We start from the raw sequence: 20,569 nt of genomic DNA, 5'->3' as shown, positions 1-20,569 counted from the left end.
TATCAAGGCTCAGGCTAAGACCCAGTTTCTGACACAGGAGGCGGATTGAACAAGTCTCAGAGTTTATTATAGTTCAAGATGCAAAAGGTAAATCAAGGCAGGAAAACAAAGGGAAAGAGTCGTAATTCAAATCAGAGTTCACGAGTTGGAGACGAAGGGTTAAAAGGAGCGAAAGGCAGGTTTGGGTTTGAAGCGTCAGGTGGAAGGAGCGGTGTCGAAAGTGGGAGGGGCTACATGGGACCAATGAAGAGAGGAGAGCGGTGGGTTGGTAGCCTACGTCACTGTGTCTACTAATGGTAGGAATGCAACGGCATTGTCTCCTGTCGCTGATATATTGACATGATCCTATAGTTCTACATAACTTCTATCTTTAACGGGACAATATGAATACTTATTCAGCCTGCGGGTTGTGGACACTTTTAATGTACATCATTAGTATATCATCAACATCAAGTGACACAGACGGTAAGTACGTTTGATAACTAGTGATAATGTGGGTTTTGCAGTTGTAACGTTACTTTCTTATACACAGGATCTGTAGAATGGAACAGGGTTAGGGACCGGTTTCCCCAAATCATCAGATAGGATCCTATGGTTGTAACGATACACTGAGCCTTAAGATGCTTCTTGTCGTGAACACAATCTGGGTGGGTATAAACAAACAACGCAAACAAAGTTGTATAGCGGCAGAATAATATACCAGGTAGGGAGTGGGACATTTAATTACGTTTTTCACTCACCACGTTTATTCCGGTAAATGTCTGTCCTCACTCTGGTAGCCTGGGGACAAACATTAAGAATAAGATACGTGGTGAGTTGATGCCTATTCGGCAACTAGTTGAATTGATCGTGTTACTTTGCATTAGTTGTTTGTTGGTAACCTTGTACTTCACCAAGTTTTAGTGAACAGATTCCTGTTGGAACATTACACAAATTATATCCACCCTGACAATCTTGTTTTGTACCAGGGATGCAAACTAGTCACCTGATGGCGAAATTCACCGTTTTGAATCCAAAATAGGTGACCTACGTGATTCGTGTAGATCCGATGAGAACAGTTGAGGGGGAACTGTTTCGGAATAAACGTGGTGAGTAAAAAAACGGAATTACATAGGCCACTTCCTGCCCGGTATCTTATTCCGCCGCTATACAACTTTGTTTGCGTTATTTGTTGGCAACCTTGTTATTTACAACGTTTTTGGAACAGATTCCTATTGGAACGTTCCACAAATTATACCCACCCTGACAGGCTGACCATGTGTATATGACCAATACAATCTGACTTGACATGCTGGTGGGGTGTGTGTGTGTGTGTGTGTGTGTGTGTGTGTGTGTGTGTGTGTGTGTGTTGAGAGACCACTAGTTATTGGCTCCCTTTGTGTACACTAACAATCAGTGAAACACCGCTTCCCAGTCAGTACTGACCGCTGGGCGGTGATCAGACATATCCAGTGGTTCCTGTGGCGAGTTTGATGCAATGCGACTTTCTTCAGCAAGGAGGTGAAGGGAGAGTGTAAACAGGATACTTGGGAGGGAGAGGCCGCTGGACGAGAGTGTGTTTGCAGCAGACAGCTCAGCGGTTTCAGGTCACTGTATCGTGTAGAAGATAGATTGACACGATCCTATATTTGTACATAACTTCTGTCTTTAACCGGACAATATGAAGACTTATTCAGTCTGCGGGTTGTGGACACTTTTAATGTACATCATTAGTATTTCATTAACATCAAGTGACACCGGTGGTAAGTACGTTTGATAACTAGTGATAATGTGGGTTTGGCAGTTGTAACGTTACTTTCTTAAACACAGGATCTGTAGAATGGAACAGGGTTAGGGACCGGTTTCCCCAAATCATCAGATTGGATCCTATTGTTATGGCTGTAAGGTGGCACAGTGACGCCATCTGGTGGTCAATGTTCATTACTGCAACTCCAGTGTTTTACCGATGTGCTTGAAATACCCGGATGTATTGTAATATACTGAACAAGACTGGTTACTCGCATCAATGCCTCTGTCTCGTTATTTAACATTCAAACATGGTGTCAGAGTCGGATAACTAACCATGCTTTCCGCAAATTAGAGTCACCTGTTCTGGTTTACCGCCCCAAAAACATGCTTATTTGAGTAAAACTTGTCCTTAGCTAGAGTGAGTTTGCTAGTTAGCTTCAGTGTTGTTAGCAGCGGTTAGACATCCAGCACAAACTGGGATACGTTTAGAGGTGGATGGGAGGACTATGCTAGTTAGCTTCAAACACAACCTGAACCTAACAGCAGCTCAGCATGGTAACGCTACAGCTATTCTCGATGCTCTTGAACTTTAAGCCAGCAAAGTACGTTTATCTACGAGCGTTATGTTTTCGGTTGTTGCAAACCAGAGGACGGGGAGTCCATTGACAGCTGTGTCACTAGGCGAAGGGAAAAGGCAGCTACATGTGACTATGGTGCTTTAAGAGATGAACTGATCAGAGATAAGCTAGTGCTTGGCATAACTGATGAGGGAACCCACAGACGTTTGCTGCTGGTCTTGGCAGTGGAGACCTGCCGTGCAGCAGAGCTGATATACGGATAAGGTCCATGGATCTAGAAAGGCAACATATGGACAATGTCAATGCTACATTCAGGCAGTCCCAGACCAGTCCCAGTCCAGTCCCAGACCAGTCCCATACCACTCCCAGACCAGCCCCAGACAAGTCCCAGATAAATTATTGCTTGAGAAAAGTGTCTTTGCTAAGATTCTATTTTTGTTTCTTTTTGACCATTTTAATTGAAAACAATCACAATAAGGTACTTAATCGTTACCCAGAAATGATTTGATATTGAGATAAAAACGGCTACATTGGATCTTTTAACCGTGTCTCCTGAGGAAGCCTAGCATAATGTGGAAGCTCTCACTAAAGAGAGATCAGCTGTCTGTGGAAATGCAGCCTTTTTCATATCTGTGATTGATTCAAACGCCCCCGATCAACTAATCAATAAACCAATTATTCTAACTGATCCCTACTATTTAGTGAGATGATTTATTGAATTGTCTATGAGAGTAAAGTTCACATTTGTAGGATGACGACAGGGTCCTGAAAAAGGGACGTTTCTTTCTTTGCTGAGTATATCTGGCTTTGTCTCAAAGTATATCAATCTGTAATCTGTTTCTTTCAGGTACAGTTCAGCACATTGTGGCCTTAGTTGGTGATGATGCCATCCTGCCCTGCACCCTGAGCAGCACTGTCAGTGCTGCGTATCAGTCAGTAGAGTGGCAGAGACCAGACCTAAAACCAAAAGAGGTCCATCTTTACAGAGATGAGAAGGACGATCTTGTGCTCCAGAATCCAGTCTTCAGGGGAAGAACGTCACTGTTTAAAGAAGAACTAGAGAACGGCAACGCTAGTTTAAAGTTGACCAGAGTGAAACTCTCTGATGCTGGAAACTACACCTGTTACATTCCACTGCTGGACCACCAGGAAACCATCATTCAACTCATTGTTGGTGAGTCAACACACCTGCTGACCACCCAAACCCCCTTAGGAGACAGATCTCATGAAATCAAGGGTGAGTTCAATGTCATGTCCATAGCATGATGAGTATTAGTTACATACTGTACATTTTTTCTATAGGATTGAGGTCAGGGCTTTATGATGGCCACTCCAATATCTTGATTTTGTTGTCCTTAAGCCATTTTGCCATAACTTTGGAAGTATGCTTGGGGTCATTGTCCATTTGGAAGACCCATTTGCGACCAAGCTTAAGTTCCTGACTGATGTCTTGAGATGTTGCTTCATAATATCCACATCATTTTCCTTCCTCATGATGCCATTTATTCTTCGGCTTGCAAGCCTCCCCCTTTTTCCTCCAAACATAACGATGGACATTAAGGCCAAACAGTTCTATTTTTGTTTCATCAGACCAGATGACATTTCTCCAAAAAGTACGATCTTTGTCCCCATGTGCAGTTACAAACCATAGTCTGGCTTTTTTATGGCAGTTTTGGAGCAGTGGCTTCTTCCTTGCTGAGCGGCCTTTCAGGTTATGTCGTTATAGGACTTGTTTTACTGTGGAAAAATATACTTTTGTACCTGTTTCCTCCAGCATCTTCCCAAGGTTGTTTGCTGTTGTTCTGGGATTGATTTGTACTTTTCGCACCAAAGTACGTTAATCTCTAGGAGACAGAACGCGTCTCCTTCCTGAGCGGTATGACGGCTGCATGGTCCCATGGTGTTTATACTTGCGTACTATTGTTTGTACAGATGAACGTGGTACCTTCAGGCGTTTGGAAATTGCTCCCAAGGATGAACCAGACTTGTGGAGGTCTACCATTTTTTTTCCTGAGGTCTTGGCTGATTTCTTTAGATTTTTCCTATGATGTCAAGCAAAGAGGCACTGAGTTTGAAGGTAGGACTTGAAATACATCCACAGGTACACCTCCAATTGACTCAAATGATGTCAATTAGCCTATCAGAAGCTTCGAAAGCCATGACATTTTCTGGAATTTTCCAAGCTGTTTAACCTCTAGGGTCGGCGGGACGAAATCGTCCCACCTACTCAACAGCCAGTTGAATCCCGTGGCACGTTATTCAAATACCTTAGAAATGCTTTTACTTCAATTTCTCAAACATATGACTATTTTACACAATTTTAAAAGACAAGACTCGTTAATCTAACCACACTGTCCGATTTCAAAAAGGCTTTACAACGAAAGCAAAACATTAGATTATGTCAGCAGTGTACCCAGACAGAAATAATCAGACACCCATTTTTCAAGCTAGCATATAATGTCACATAAACCCAAACCACAGCTAAATGCAGCACTAACCTTTGATCTTCATCAGATGACAACCCTAGGACATTATGTTATACAATACATGCATGTTTTGTTCAATCAAGTTCATATTCATATCAAAAACCAGCTTTTTACATTAGCATGTGACGTTCAGAACTAGCATACCCCCCGCAAACTTCCGGTGAATTTACTAAATTACTCACGATAAACATTCACAAAAAACATAATTATTTTAAGAATTATAGATACAGAACTCCTCTATGCACTCGCTATGTCCGATTTTAAAATAGCTTTTCGGTGAAAGCACATTTTGCAATATTCTCAGTAGATAGCCCGGCATCACAGGGCTAGCTATTTAGACACCCACCAAGTTTAGCACTCACCAAAATCAGATTTACTATAAGAAAAATGTTATTACCTTTGCTGTCTTCATCAGAATGCACTCCCAGGACGTCTACTTCAATAACAAATGTTGGTTTGGTTCAAAATAATCCATAGTTATGTTCAAATATCCTCTGTTTTGTTCGTGCGTTCAAGACACTATCCGAATGGTAAATATGGGTGACGCGCACGACGCATTTCGTGACAAAAAAATTCTAAATATTCCATTACCGTACTTCGAAGCATGTCAACCGCTGTTTAAAATCAATTTTTATGCAATTTTTCTCGTAAAAAAAGCGATAATATTCCGACCGGGAATCTGTGTTTAGGTTCAAAGACGATAGAAAATAAAAACATGGGGTCGACTCGTGCACACGCCTCAGCCCATTGTCCTCTGATAGAGCACTTGCCAAAAGTGCTAATGTGTTTCAGCCTGGGGCTGGAATTACATCATTCAGCTTTTTCCCGCTTTCTGAGAGCCTATGGGAGCCGTAGGAAGTGTCACATTACAGCAAAGATCCTCAGTCTTCAATAAACAGAGTCAAGAAGCTCAAGGAATGGTCAGAGAGGGCACTTCCTGTAAGGAATCTTCTCAGGTTTTTGCCTGCCATATGAGTTCTGTTATACTCACAGACACCATTCAAACAGTTTTAGAAACTTTAGGGTGTTTTCTATCCAAAGCCAATAATTATATGCATATTCTAGTTTCTGGGCAGTAGTAATAACCAGATTTAAATCGGGTATGTTTTTTTATCCGGCCGTGTAAATACTGCCCCCTACCCCCAACAGGTTAAAGGCACAGTCAACTTAGTGTATGTAAACTTCTGACCCAGTGGAATTGTGATAGTGAATTATAAGTGAAATAATCTGTCTGTAAACAATTGTTGGAAAGATTACTTGTGTCATGCACAAAGTAGATGTCCTAACCGACTTACCAAAACTATACTTTGTTAACAAGAAATTTGTGGAGTGGTTGAAAAAGTAGTTTTAATGACTCCAACCTAAGTGTATGTAAACTTCCGACTTCAACTGTATGAAATGGTTCAAAATAGGAACACTTTGCCTTCCTGGTACCAGGGCTGCTGAATCAAATGCACCTACTGCAAACAGCACAAAAACAAACAAAAAAACAGGAACGCGAGGCTTTATCGTTGGATGTTTTACAGAAATGTTTGGTGATAAACTAGGAATGGCTTGGAGATGGACCAGTCAATCACGATCGACCGGTTGGTGACCACTGATGTAGACAGACATGACTTTCCTCTCTCTTTAGGTTGCTTTATATATTATAGCTCCACCAGATAACACCACCACACCAGGAAGTAACACCACCACACCAGGAAGTAACACCACCACACCAGGAAGTAACTCCACCAGATAACACCACCACACCAGGAAGTAACACCACCACACCAGGAAGTAACACCACCACACCAGGAAGTAACTCCACCAGATAACACCAGGAAGTAACTCCACCAGATAACACCAGGAAGTAACTCCACCAGATAACACCAGGAAGTAACTCCACCAGATAACACCACCACACCAGGAAGTAACTCCACCACACCAGGAAGTAACTCCACCACACCAGGAAGTAACTCCACCAGATAACACCAGGAAGTAACTCCACCAGATAACACCAGGAAGTAACTCCACCAGATAACACCACCACACCAGGAAGTAACTCCACCACACCAGGAAGTAACTCCACCAGATAACACCACCACACCAGGAAGTAACTCCACCAGATAACACCACCACACCAGGAAGTGTGACTTACCTTTCTGATAGTCAATATCCCTTTTTTTTATCAACAGGTAGAGACCTCGAGCTCCAGCTTCAACAAGAACTGTAACAAGAACTGTAACAAGAACTGCTACTACAACTGTCAGCCAGCAGGAATGACACATCTTAGGAAACATTTGATCTGAAACACAGGATGTAGAATTATTACAATACCTAATGCTTAATACACATGAAATGACTTTTAAACAGGACATTTTTTACAGATAGTGCCTTTTTTCAAATATCCAAAACAGACCCTCACCTGGAACATGAACCTGTCTCTCCTTCATGTGTTTGATCTCCAACTGTTGAACCCGACAGGTGAAGGTGTTGTTGTCAGAGTTCTGGACGATGACATGGCTTGTCACAGTGTAGCAGCCTTCACGGTCTCTGGATGTCTATGTAGGTCCAGCAGCAGAGAGGACACGTCCATGAGCATCACACCACTCCATGACAGGCTCTGGGTAGCAGCCTATAGCCGTGATATATTGGCCATATACCACACCCCCCTCGTGCCTTATTGCTTAAATATAACACAAGGGTTTAGTCTACTGAAGTCTACTGTAGTCTACTGTAGTCTACTGAAGCAGGTCAGGTCAGTAGTCTACTGAAGCAGGTCAGGTCAGTAGTCTACTAAAGCAGGTCAGGTCAGTAGTCTACTAAAGCAGGTCAGGTCAGTAGTCTACTAAAGCAGGTCAGGTCAGTAGTCTACTAAAGCAGGTCAGTAGTCTACTAAAGCAGGTCAGGTCAGTAGTCTACTAAAGCAGGTCAGGTCAGTAGTCTACTAAAGCAGGTCAGGTCAGTCGTCTACTGTGCTGATAGTTCAGAAAGTATTGTCATTAAAAGTGAATGTTTATCACAGCGTGAAACTCAGGTCAGACTAAACCAGGTCCATTATTACCTGCTTGACCTGATGATGTCACAAAGAAAGAGAAAAGATTGAAGGAAATACAAAGAGGGATGGGAAGCCAAACTTCTAACTTGCTTTGACATTTCTGGTTTTTAACCTAATCATTCTTGAAATCTGATCATTACTTTCCATAGATTAGGGACCTGCTTTGTGTACTGTACAAAACTCATATTGTCTAACAATGATCACATTTTCAATCCCTGTTCAACCTCACTTGAACAAGGAAATACACATTTTAATATTCCCCTTTTTTCCAAGTCCAAAGACAACCAAGAGCCCCATTGTTGAGCTGCTATCCACCAACAACTACATGAAATAGATTTGTCTGCACTTCAGTGGAAGACATCAAGTCAGAGCTGATCCTCACTACCAGGGTAGCAGGTTAATGTCCACTACCTGCTGCTGACTAAAGGTCTATTCTCTTTTCACAACACATTCAAATGTTATTTCATTATTTTTAATAAGAAGGATGAAATATACATTCAAAAATAACATTGTAATCACATGCAAAGTGAGTCCAGGCTAAGCAGTAATTATTTTAGAGATTTGTTTCAAAATACATTTGTAGAAAGTTGATCCTGAGATTAACATGATGTATGTTATTGAATTATCATGTATGATGTCGATCACAGCTTGAATTTCAGATCAGGTCAAATCTAATCTCAACACCCAAAACCAAATCAGCTACTCGGTTATATTCTCTAAGAATCAATGGCTACATATCATTCATTTAAAAGTCCAAATGGATACAACAATCACAGATTGCCCCTTTAACAAGAGAAATAGCATTACAAATAACATACAGCATTATATTAAGCACGTCAGTGGTAGTAAAGTAATCTACATTAAACATGGTAGTCTGCTAAAGCAGGTCAGGTCAGTAGTCTACTAAAGCAGGTCAGGTCAGTAGTCTACTAAAGCAGGTCAGGTCAGTAGTCTACTAAAGCAGGTCAGGTCAGTAGTCTACTAAAGCAGGTCAGGTCAGTAGTCTACTAAAGCAGGTCAGGTCAGTAGTCTACTAAAGCAGGTCAGGTCAGTAGTCTACTGAAGCAGGTCAGGTCAGTAGTCTACTGAAGCAGGTCAGGTCAGTAGTCTACTAAAGCAGGTCAGGTCAGTAGTCTACTAAAGCAGGTCAGGTCAGTAGTCTACTAAAGCAGGTCAGGTCAGTAGTCTACTAAAGCAGGTCAGGTCAGTAGTCTACTAAAGCAGGTCAGGTCAGTAGTCTACTGAAGCAGGTCAGGTCAGTAGTCTACTGAAGCAGGTCAGGTCAGTAGTCTACTAAAGCAGGTCAGGTCAGTAGTCTACTAAAGCAGGTCAGGTCAGTAGTCTACTAAAGCAGGTCAGGTCAGTAGTCTACTAAAGCAGGTCAGTAGTCTACTAAAGCAGGTCAGGTCAGTAGTCTACTAAAGCAGGTCAGGTCAGTAGTCTACTAAAGCAGGTCAGGTCAGTCGTCTACTGTGCTGATAGTTCAGAAAGTATTGTCATTAAAAGTGAATGTTTATCACAGCGTGAAACTCAGGTCAGACTAAACCAGGTCCATTATTACCTGCTTGACCTGATGATGTCACAGTTACCTGTTGGTTATTTCACTACATCATCATCACCAGCACAGAAACTAATACAACAGGTAGGTAATAACCTTTGACCCCAACAGAGGAATAGACACAGTCATCATCATAGACACTATGATCATGTACATCCCCATCCTTGAGGAGAAGCTCTCTCAGAATATCACCTTTTGGACACTGTTCTGGGAACACCTGGACATCACCACCATAATGCCTGTCCAGCATGTCATACAGTTCTGCCAAGGTATGTGAGGGCAATGTTTTATTGTCCTCCTTTTGGTTCTCACCCCAGTGTGCTTGGGCCACCCACTGTTTCAGGTTGTTGTTGTAACAGCAGTAGGCTGTCCACATGAGATCTGGGATGTTCACTCGGTTGTTCAGTGTGTTGTTGCTGCTGGGAACTGCTCCAGTCACCACATAGGCTTTTATCTGGTCGTTAGCATCCTTACAGTTAAGCTTAAGAGTCGTTTGGACTTTGCACTCCATTTTCTTCCACCTGCCATTGTTGAAGGACACCACCTGGGGAACGATGTTGGTCAGGGTAAAGGTGGACTTCTGAGTATCAAGGTCATGAGCATGTGAACATGGGAAGAGGTGACCTCTGTTCACCCCTTTAATTGGTATTGAGTTGTTATAGTCTTTGTCCCCAGCCTGCTTTGGGTATTCAATCGTTTTACTATCCTTCTGCATTTCAGGGCTGTTGTTTTCCCCGTTGAGCTGCAGGAAACAACAGTCATACATTCATTCACAAGTTTTCTGTACAATAAACCCTCCTTTCTGTACAATAAACCCTCTTCTGGGGGTGTTCACAATCAAGACAAATCAAGTCTCTATACCCTCCATAGTGGTAGTTCTATATTCTGTAACATAACTGTCTGTGATTTATAGCAGTAAACAAATACAAATGTTATGTTATATGACAAAACATTAGTCCTACCTGGGGCTCAATCATCCAGGGTTGATGTGGTCTGGGGTCTGTAGGAGGACCAGTGAAGGTGTAGGCTGAGAACACAGGGATCCTGTTGGTCGTGTCGTAGAGAGTTGCAAACCTGTAGATGTTGTTGAACAACTGGCAAATCAGCTTGTAGCGGTTCTGGTCCTCGACTTTCCCACCAATCAAAATACCTGGGAGATTTGGAGTTGTCCCATCCAGGAAGAAATTCTGGCACTGTGGAACAGCACTGAACTTCTCCACTACACGAGAGAGAGCAGGAGGAAGGAGAGAGAGAAGGAGGAGAGTAGAGAGATGATTCAATACCCCCATCATCACCTGAAGACTGTACACCACAGAGACAAAGATGAAGTTACAGAGACCAGTTGGTAGACTGGAGACTGCTGAGCTGAGTCAGGACAGACTGCTTTAAATAGTTATTACAGAGACCAGTTGGTAGACTGGAGACTGTTGAGCTGAGTCAGGACAGACTGATTTAAATAGTTATTACAGAGACCAGTTGGTAGACTGGAGACTGTTGAGCTGAGTCAGGACTGGCTGCTTTAAATAGGTTTTCAGAGACTCCTCCTTCATGTGAGACAGAAAGGGTTGATTTGCATAAACTCTTCTGTATGTTTCCATGGAAACTGCTGTAACAAATAACATGTGACTCACCTCCTGCCCAGTCGTGGCCAAAAGATTTGAGAATGACACAAATTTTAATTTTCACAAAGTCTGCTGCCTCAGTGTCTTTAGATATTTTTGTCAGATGTTACTATGGAATACTTGGGTGAGCAGGCAACTGTCGGGGGAAGGAGAGGGGGGACATTAAAGATAAACAAAAATTCCTTATAAACTGTGTTGTTTGATTTTGAAATTCTAAATCCTATGTTAAAAACACTATTTTAGGAAAAATCAAGGAGGGGGGCAGGGGGTTGGGGAAATTAATTTTACAATGACAGAGTTAGGGCCAATTTTTAATTCCTCAAACACGTCTGTGATGGTTCTTGTTAAAAGGACTGATCACCACACAGTCCCAGGAAGTAGATCTACAGTTGGTTTACATTTGATATGTCACACCACTTCCAGGAAGTAGACCTACAGTAGGTGTTACATTTGATTTGTCACACCAGTTCCAGGAAGTAGACCTACAGTAGGTTTACATTTGATTTGTCACACCAGTTCCAGGAAGTAGACCTACAGTAGGTTTACATTTGATTTGTCACACCAGTTCCAGGAAGTAGACCTACAGTAGGTTTACATTTGATTTGTCACACCAGTTCCAGTTCATATTCGCTTTCCCTAAAAATTGTATTTCCTGACAACAATACTTCAAAGTTCACCCAGTATAACCAGCTCACCCAGAGATGCAACCTCTCTTATCATTACTCAGTGCCTGGGCTTACCTCCACTGCACATTATGCCCTGAATCTATTCTACCATGCCCAGAAATCTGCTCCTTTTTTTATTCTCTGTCCCCAATGCACTAGACGGCCAGTTTTGATAGCCTTTAGCCGTACCCTTATCCTACTCCCCTCTGTTCCTCGGGTGATGTGGAGGTAAACTCAGGCCCTGCGTGTCCCCAGGCACTCTCATTTGTTGACTTCTGTAATCGAAAAAGCCTTGGTTTCATGCATGTTAACATCAGAAGCCTCCTCCCTAAGTTTGTTTTACTCACTGCTTTAGCACACTCCACCAAGCCTGATGTCCTTGCCGTGTCTGAATCCTGGCTTAGGAAGGCCACCAAAAATTCTGAGATTTCCATCCCCAACTACAACATTTTCCGTCAAGATAGAACTGCCAAAGGGGGAGGAGTTGCAATCTACTGCAGAGATAGCCTGCAAAGGTCTGTCATACTTTCCAGGTCTATGCCCAAACAGTTTGAACTTCTAATTTTAAAAATGAATCTCTCCAGAAATAAGTAACTCGCTGTTGCCACCTGTTATAGACCCCCCTCAGCTCCCAGCTGTGCCCTGGACACCATATGTGAATTGATTTCCCCCATCTATCTTCAGAGTTCGTTCTGTTAGGTGACCTAAACTGGGATATGCTTAAAACACCCTGGCAGTCCTACAATCTAAGCTAGATGCCCTCAATCTCACACAAATCATCAAGGAACCCACAAGGTACAACCCTAAATCTGTAAACATGGACACCCTCATAGATATTATCCTGACCAACTTGCCCTCCAAATACACCTCTGCTGTTTTCAGTCAGGATCTCAGCGATCACTGCCTCATTGCCTGCATCCGCTATGGGTCCGCGGTCAAACGACCACCCCTCATCACTATCAAATGCTCCCTAAAGCACTTCTGCGAGCAGGCCTTTCTAATCGACCTGGCCTGGGTATCCTGGAAGGATATTGACCTCATCCTGTCAGTTGAGGATGCCTGGACGTTCTTTAAAAGTAATTTCCTCGCCATCTTAAATAAGCATGCCCCTTTCAAAAAATGTAGAACTAAGAACAGATATAGCCCTTGGTTCACTCCAGACCTGACTGCCCTCGACCAGCACAAAAACATCCTGTGTCGGACTGCACTAGCATCGAATAGTCCTCACGATATGCAACTTTTCAGGGAAGTCAGGAACCAATACACGCAGTCAGTCAGGAAAGCAAAGACTGTCACCACCGCTAAATCCACTATAATCGAGAATTTCAATAAGCATTTCTCTACGGCTGGCCATGCCTTCTTCCTGGCTACCCAAACCCTAGCCAACAGCTCCGCACCCCCCGCAGCTACTTGCCCAAGCCTCCCCAGCTTCTCTTTCACCCAAATCCAGACCAGTCTGTTCAAACTCTCTTTCGTATCGTCCGAGATCCCTAAAGATTGGAAAGCTGCCGCGGTCATCCCCTTGTTCAAAGGGGTTGACACTCTAGACCCAAACTGTTATCGACCTATATCCATCCTGCCCTGCCTCTCTAAAGTCTTCGAAAGCCAAGTTAATAAACAGATCACTGACCATTTCGAATCCCACCGTACCTTCTCCACTGTGCAATCCGGTTTCTGAGCTGGTCACAGGTGCACCTCAGCCACACTCAAGGTACTAAACGATATCATAACCGCCATAGATAAAAGACAGTACTGTGCAGCCGTCTTCATCGACCTGGCCAAAGCTTTCGACTCTGTCAATCACCGTATTCTCATCGGCAGACTCAACAGCCTTGGTTTCTCAAATGACTGCCTCGCCTGGTTCACCAACTACTTCTCAGACAGAGTTCAGTGTGTCAAATCGGAGGGCCTGTTGTCCGGAACTCTGGCAGTCTCTATGGGGGTACCACAGGGTTCAATTCTCGGGCCGACTCTTTTCTCTGTATATATCAATGATGTCGTTCTTGCTGCGGGCGATTCCCTGATCCACCTCTACGCAGACGACACCATTCTGTATACTTCTGGCCCTTCCTTGGACACTGTGCTAACTAACCTCCAAACGAGCTTCAATGCAATACAACACTCCTTCCGTGGCCTCCAACTGCTCTTAAACACTAGTAAAACCAAACGCATGCTTTTCAACCAAACGAGCTTCAATACCATACAACACAGTGTTGCCTTGAATCAAATCAAATCAAATTGTATTTGTCACATACATATGGTTAGCAGATGTTAATGCGAGTGTAGCGAAATGCTTGTGCTTCTAGTTCCGACAATGCAGTAATATCCAACGATTAATCTAACCTAACAATTTCACAACAATTACCTTATACACACAAGTGTAAAGGAATGAATAAGAATATGTACATAATTTTTATATATATATATATATATGTATGATGGTATAGAAAGGCATAGGCAAGATGCAGTGGATAGTATAGAGTACAGTATATACACATGAGATGAGTAGTGTAGGATATGTAAACATATAAAAGTGGAATTGATTAAAGTGGCTAGTGATACATTACATCAAGATGGCAAGATGCAGTAGATGGTATAGAGTACAGTATATACATATGAGATGAGTAATGTAGGGTATGTAAACATTATATGAAGTGGCATTGTTTAAAGTGGCTAGTGATACATCTAATTACATCAAGATGGCAAGATGCAGTAGATGGTATAGAGTACAGTATATACATATGAGATGAGTAATGTAGGGTATGTAAACATTATATGAAGTGGCATTGTTTAAAGTGGCTGGTGATACATTTATTACATCAATTTTTCCATTATTAAAGTGGCTGGAGTTGAGTCAGTATGTTGGCCGCAGCCAATCAATGTTAGTGATGGCTGTTTAACAGTCTGATGGCCTTCAGATAGAAGCTGTTTTTCAGTCTCTCGGTCCCCGCTTTGATGTACCTGAGCTGACCTCGACATCTGGATGATAGCAGGGTGAACAGGCAGTGGCTCGGGTGGATGTCCTTGATGATCTTTTTGGCCTTCCTGTGACATCGGGTGGTGTAGGTGTCCTGGAGGGCAGGTAGTTTGCCCCCTGGTGATGCATTGTGCAGACCTCACTACCCTCTGGAGAGCCTTACGGTTATGGGCGGAGCAGTTGCCGTACCAGGCGGTGAAACAGCCCGACAGGAAGCTCTCGATTGTGCATCTGTAAAAATTTGTGAGTGTTTTTGGTGACAAGCCGAATTTCTTCAGCCTCCTGAGGTTGAAGAGGCGCTAGTGCGCCTTCTTCACCACGCTGTCTGTGTGGGTGGACCATTTCAGTTTGTCAGTGATGTATACGCCGAAGAACTTTAAACTTTCAACCCTCTCCACTACTGTCCCACTGATGTGGATAAGGGGCTGCTCCCTCTGCTGTTTCCTGAAGTCCACGATCATCTCCTTTGTTTTGTTGACATTGAGTGTGAGGTTATTTTCCTGACACCACACTCCGAGGGCCCTCACCTCCTCCCGTAGGCCGCCTCGTCGTTGTTGGTAATCAAGCCTACCACTGTAGTGTCGTCTGCAAACTTGATGATTGAGTTGGAGGCGTGCATGGCCACGCAGTCGTGGGTGAACAGGGAGTACAGGAGAGGGCTGAGAACGCACCCTTGTGGGGACCCAGTGTTGAGGATCAGCGGGGTGGAGATGTTGTTACCTACCCTCACCACCTGGGGGCGGCCCGTCAGGAAGTCCAGGACCCAGTTGCACAGGGCGGGGTCGAGACCCAGGGTCTGTGCAAGGGTGTCGAGCTTAATGATGAGTTTGGAGGGTACTATGGTGTTAAATGCTGAGCTGTCGTCGATGAACAGCATTCTTGCATAGGTATTCCTCTTGTCCAGATGGGTTAGGGCAGCATGCAGTGTGATTACGATTGCATCGTCTGTGGACCTATTGGGGCTGTAAGAAAATTGGAGTGGGTCTAGGGTGTCAGGAAAGGTGGAGGTGATATGGTCCTTGACTAGTCTCTCAAAGCACTTCACTATGACGGAAGTGAGTGCCAAGGGGCGGTAGTCATTTAGCTCAGTTACCTTAGCTTCTTGGGAACAGGAACAATGGTGGCCCTCTTGAAGCATGTGGGAACAGCAGACTGGGATAACGATTGATTGAATATGTCCGTAAACACACCAGCCAGCTGGTCTGCGCATGCTCTGAGGACGCGGCTGGGATTCCGTTTGGGCCAGCAGCCTTGCGAGGGTTAAAAACAAAAAATGTGAGGGGTTTACTCACATTTGTGAGATACTGTAAATATCCAATGTTTTCTCTCCCCTCCCTTTTCACTGTAAGGTCTACTACACCTGTTGTATTCGGCGCATGTGACAAATAACATTTGATTTGATTAGGGGAGAGAAAACAACAGCTGGTGCACGATATGTAAGGAAGTCTCGAGTCATTGCTCGACTGAGGTAGTTTCTCATGAAAGAGCTGTAGACCACATTACCTACTGAGAGAGTTTTTATCTATATTCTTTGCAGCTGTTTACATACTACAGCAGTCAGAGGCTGGTACCAAGATAGCATTGAATGAGCTGTATTCCACCATAAGCAAACAAGAAAATGCTAAGGGCAAAGTGCAACTGCCAACATTCATTATCCAAAGGGATACATTCTAATGACAAGCATCTCACATAAGCATATTATTGAAATACAACATCTTAATTATCTATGTTACCCAACTAATTCTGATTCATCCACCACACTTCTCAGGGCTTTGACTGTCCTGTCCTCTTCACTATCTACATGTCTATGTTTTACCATTAACTCTAGCTTTTCTACATCTAAACGTCCATCAAATTCGTACTTATTTCTCCATTTTGGGCCAAAATAAATGTTCCTTTTATCCTTGGATTCAATATATCTCTCTTAATTTCGGGACCTCCTTTGAGGATTTACCACCCATATTATTCAATTACTTTCCTTGTTATTATGCTTATTCTCACAATCGATCTGTGTGCTTTTACTGTTTTTATACTTAAATCTTACAATCGATCTGTGTGCTTTTACTGTTTTTATACTTAAATCTCACAATCTATGTGTGTGCTCTTATTCCCATATTCCTCTAATAGTCCCAGACTACTTCCCATATGTTTTCACTTGTCCCAGACTACTTCCCATATACCTCTAATAGTCCCGGACTACTTCCCATATACCTCTAATAGTCCCGGACTACTTCCCATATACCTCTAATAGTCCCGGACTACTTCCCATATACCTCTAATAGTCTCAGACTACTTCCCATTAATAGTCCCGGACTACTTCCCATATACCTCTAATAGTCCCGGACTACTTCCCATATACCTCTAATAGTCTCAGACTACTTCCCATATACCACTAATAGTCTCAGACTACTTCCCATATGTTTTTACTTGTCCCAGACTACTTCCCATATACCCCAAATAGTCCCAGACTACTTCCCATATATTTTGAATAGTCCCAGACTACTTCCCATATTCCTCTAATAGTCCCAGACTACTTCCCATATTCCTCTAATAGTCCCAGACTATTTCGATACGGGGTAGTTTCTTTTGGTAATGGCCTCAACTACCTTGAGTCATTGAGGACCCAATTTCATTCAATACTCAGCCCCCCGTTTTATATTTATCTAGATACTTTGTTACTTTTGAACTTTCTCTATATAAACTTCTAAAAACGCTATACTGAATATGAATCCTCCTGGACTTTAGTAATTATCACCTTACCTACACAAGATTTATAACAATGTATACTTCTAATGCAAGTTTAGATCCTACCCCCAAAATCCATGAATAAAGACTACTGACCTTATTCTTGCAGCTGAGATTTCAATGTAGGTTGGATCTCGTCACCGTTTCTGTCGCATACCAATTCTCCATCGGTCTGTAAAGAACCCCCAGTCTGGGGCCAGGTCTTTAATCTATGGATATCTCATCCGCCCGTGCACGGTTTCGGTGTCTCCATGGAACGACAGAAAAAGGTATTGAGTTCCGGCTCGAAGGACCAAGCTGTCATAAGAATTTTTCAATCCCAATGATGATAACTAACAGTCAATAAGCTTTGACTAATCCCCAAGGTTTGTAAGACACTGGGTTAATAATAATTAGGCAAAGACTCAGCTTCTGCAAAAGGTCCGTACAGTTTAATTCAGAGAACGTTCTGAAGTTCATCATCCAAAGACATCCATTTTATAGTGGTATAGGGGGCAGTATTTTCACGGCCGGAGAAAAAAACGTACCCGATTTAATCTGGTTACTACTCCTGCCCAGAAACTAGAATATGCAGATTTGGATAGAAAACACTCTAAAGTTTCTAAAACTGTTTGAATGGTGTCTGTGAGTATAACATATGGCAGGCAAAAACCAGAGAAGATGTCAACCATGAAGTGGCCTGTCTGACAATTTGTTGTCCTTCTGTTGCATCTCTATCAACATTACAGCATCTGTGCTGTAACGTGACACTTTCTAATGCTTCCATTGGCTCTCTAAAGCCGCCAGAAAGTGGAATGGGGTGTCTGCTGTCTCTGGGCAAAGTACAACAGCAGAGTTTGTAAGTGGTCAGCCTGGGGACAGTGACACTGTAGATGCGCGTTCACGAGACTACTCCATTTTTTTCTTTCAGCCTTTGAATGAATACAACGTTGCCCGGTTGGAATATTATCGCTATTTTACGTGAAAAGTAGCATAAAAATTGATTTTAAACAACGTTTGACATGCTTCTAAGTACGGTAATGGAATATTTTGACATTCTTTGTCACGAAATGCACTCGTGCGTCACCGTTTGGATAGTTACCTGAACGTACGAACAAAACGGCGGTATTTGGATATAACTATTATTTGGAACCAAAACAACATTTGTTGTTGAAGTAGAAGACCTGGGAGTGCATTCTGACGAAGAACAGCAAAGGTAATCAAATCAAATCAAATCAAATCAAATTTATTTATATAGCCCTTCGTACATCAGCTGAAATCTCAAAGTGCTGTACAGAAACCCAGCCTAAAACCCCAAACAGCAAGCAATGCATGTGAAAGAAGCACGGTGGCTGGGAAAAACTCCCTAGGAAAAACTCCTGAGAAAGGCCAAAAACCTAGGAAGAAACCTAGAGAGGAACCAGGCTATGAGGGGTGGCCAGTCCTCTTCTGGCTGTGCCGGGTGGATATTATAACAGAACATGGTCAAGATGTTAAAATGTTCGTAAATGACCAGCATGGTCAAATAATAATAATCATAGTAATTGTCGAGGGTGCAACAAGCACGTCCGGTGAACAGGTCAGGGTTCCGTAGCCGCAGGCAGAACAGTTGAAACGGGAGCAGCAGCATGGCCAGGTGGACTGGGGACAGCAAGGAGTCATCATGCCAGGTAGTCCTAGGGCTCAGGTCCTCCGAGAGAAAGAAAGAAAGAAAGAAAGAGAGAATTAGAGAGAGCATATTTACATTCACACAGGACACCGGATAAGACAAGAGAATACTCCAGATGTAACAGACTGACCCTAGCCCCCCGACACATAAACTACTGCAGCATAAATACTGGAGGCTGAGACAGGAGGGATCAGAAGACACTGTGGCCCCATCCGATGATACCCCCGGACAGGGCCAAACAGGCAGGATATAACCCCACCCACTTTGCCAAAGCACAGCCCCCACACCACTAGAGGGATATCTACAACCACCAACTTACCGTCCGAAGACAAGGCCGAGTATAGCCCACAAAGATGTCCGCCACGGCACAACCCAAGGGGGGGGCGCCAACCCAGACAGGAAGACCACGTCAGTGGCTCAACCTACTCAAGTGACGCACCCCTCCCATGGACGGCATGGAAGAACACCAGTAAGTCAGTGACTCAGCCCCTGTAAAAGGGTTAGAGGCAGAGAATCCCAGTGGGAAGAGGGGAACCGACAAGGCAGAGACAGCAAGGGCGGTTCGTTGCTCCAGCCTTTCCGTTCACCTTCTCACTCCTGGGCCAGACTATACTTAATCATAGGACCTACTGAAGAGATAAGTCTTCAGTAAAGACTTAAAGGTTGAGACTGAGTCTGCGTCTCTCACATGGGTAGGCAGACCATTCCATAAAAATGGAGCTCTATAGGAGAAAGCCCTACCTCCAGCCGTTTGCTTAGAAATTCTAGGGACAATTAGGAGGCCTGCGTCTTGTGACCGTAGCGTACGTGTAGGTATGTACGGCAGGACCAAATCGGAAAGATAGGTAGGAGCAAGCCCATGTAATGCTTTGTAGGTTAGCAGTAAAACCTTGAAATCAGCCCTTGCCTTAACAGGAAGCCAGTGTAGGGAAGCTAGCACTGGAGTAATATGATCAAATTTTTTGGTTCTAGTCAGGATTCTAGCAGCCGTATTTAGCACTAACTGAAGTTTGTTTAGTGCTTTATCCGGGTAGCCGGAAAGTAGAGCATTGCAGTAGTCGAGCCTAGAAGTAACAAAAGCATGGATTAATTTTTCTGCGTCATTTTTGGACAGAAAGTTTCTGATTTTTGCAATGTTACGTAGATGGAAAAAAGCTGTCCTTGAAGCAGTCTTGATATGTTCTTCAAAAGAGAGATCAGGGTCCAGAGTAACGCCGAGGTCCTTCACAGTTTTATTTGAGACGACTGTACAACCATCCAGATTAATTGTCAGATTCAACAGAAGATCTCTTTGTTTCTTGGGACCTAGGACAAGCATCTCTGTTTTGTCCGAGTTTAAAAGTAGAAAATTTGCAGCCATCCACTTCCTTATGTCTGAAACACAGGCTTCTAGCGAGGGCAATTTTGGGGCTTCACCATGTTTCATTGAAATGTACAGCTGTGTGTCGTCCGCATAGCAGTGAAATTTAACATTATGCTTTCGAATGACATCCCCAAGAGGTAAAATATATAGTGAAAACAA

General features: G+C 43.2%; 2 protein-coding genes across 3 annotated transcripts; one reads left to right on the top strand and one right to left on the bottom strand.

Annotated features, from left to right (window-relative positions):
- Nucleotides 1-320: 320 nt before the first annotated feature.
- On the top strand, nucleotides 321-3,590 carry LOC115194916 (myelin-oligodendrocyte glycoprotein). 2 transcript variants are annotated; one of them, XM_029754839.1, is made up of 2 exons: nucleotides 321-465; nucleotides 3,154-3,590. In XM_029754839.1, the coding sequence occupies exons 1-2, from the start codon at nucleotides 384-386 to the stop codon at nucleotides 3,570-3,572; spliced, it is 501 nt and encodes a 166-aa protein (XP_029610699.1). In that variant the 5' UTR covers nucleotides 321-383; the 3' UTR covers nucleotides 3,573-3,590. The 2 variants fall into 2 exon arrangements, with proteins under 2 accessions (XP_029610699.1, XP_029610700.1); XM_029754840.1 differs by lacking the exon at nucleotides 321-465 and adding an exon at nucleotides 2,209-2,283.
- A 5,630-nt stretch (nucleotides 3,591-9,220) lies between these two features.
- On the bottom strand, nucleotides 9,221-10,905 carry LOC115194905 (endonuclease domain-containing 1 protein). Its single transcript, XM_029754824.1, has 2 exons — nucleotides 10,353-10,905; nucleotides 9,221-10,132 (listed from the first exon to the last, which is right to left on the bottom strand). Exons 1-2 carry the CDS (start codon nucleotides 10,680-10,682, stop codon nucleotides 9,437-9,439), a joined length of 1,026 nt encoding a protein of 341 aa, XP_029610684.1. The 5' UTR covers nucleotides 10,683-10,905; the 3' UTR covers nucleotides 9,221-9,436.
- Nucleotides 10,906-20,569: the final 9,664 nt, after the last annotated feature.

This window comes from Salmo trutta, chromosome 5 (assembly GCF_901001165.1).
Source record: "Salmo trutta chromosome 5, fSalTru1.1, whole genome shotgun sequence".
Taxonomy (NCBI): domain Eukaryota; kingdom Metazoa; phylum Chordata; class Actinopteri; order Salmoniformes; family Salmonidae; genus Salmo; species Salmo trutta.
This window is presented reverse-complemented; position numbering and strand designations above follow the sequence as displayed.

Coding starts and splice junctions, on each gene's coding strand:
- LOC115194916 (XM_029754839.1), top strand. CDS start 384: ATGAATACTTATTCAGCCTGCGGGTTGTGGACACTTTTAATGTACATC. Junction 466..3,153: donor AACATCAAGTGACACAGACG/GTAAGTACGTTT, acceptor TGTTTCTTTCAG/GTACAGTTCAGCACATTGTG.
- LOC115194905 (XM_029754824.1), bottom strand. CDS start 10,682: ATGATGGGGGTATTGAATCATCTCTCTACTCTCCTCCTTCTCTCTCTC. Junction 10,133..10,352: donor CCTGGATGATTGAGCCCCAG/GTAGGACTAATG, acceptor TGTTTCCTGCAG/CTCAACGGGGAAAACAACAG.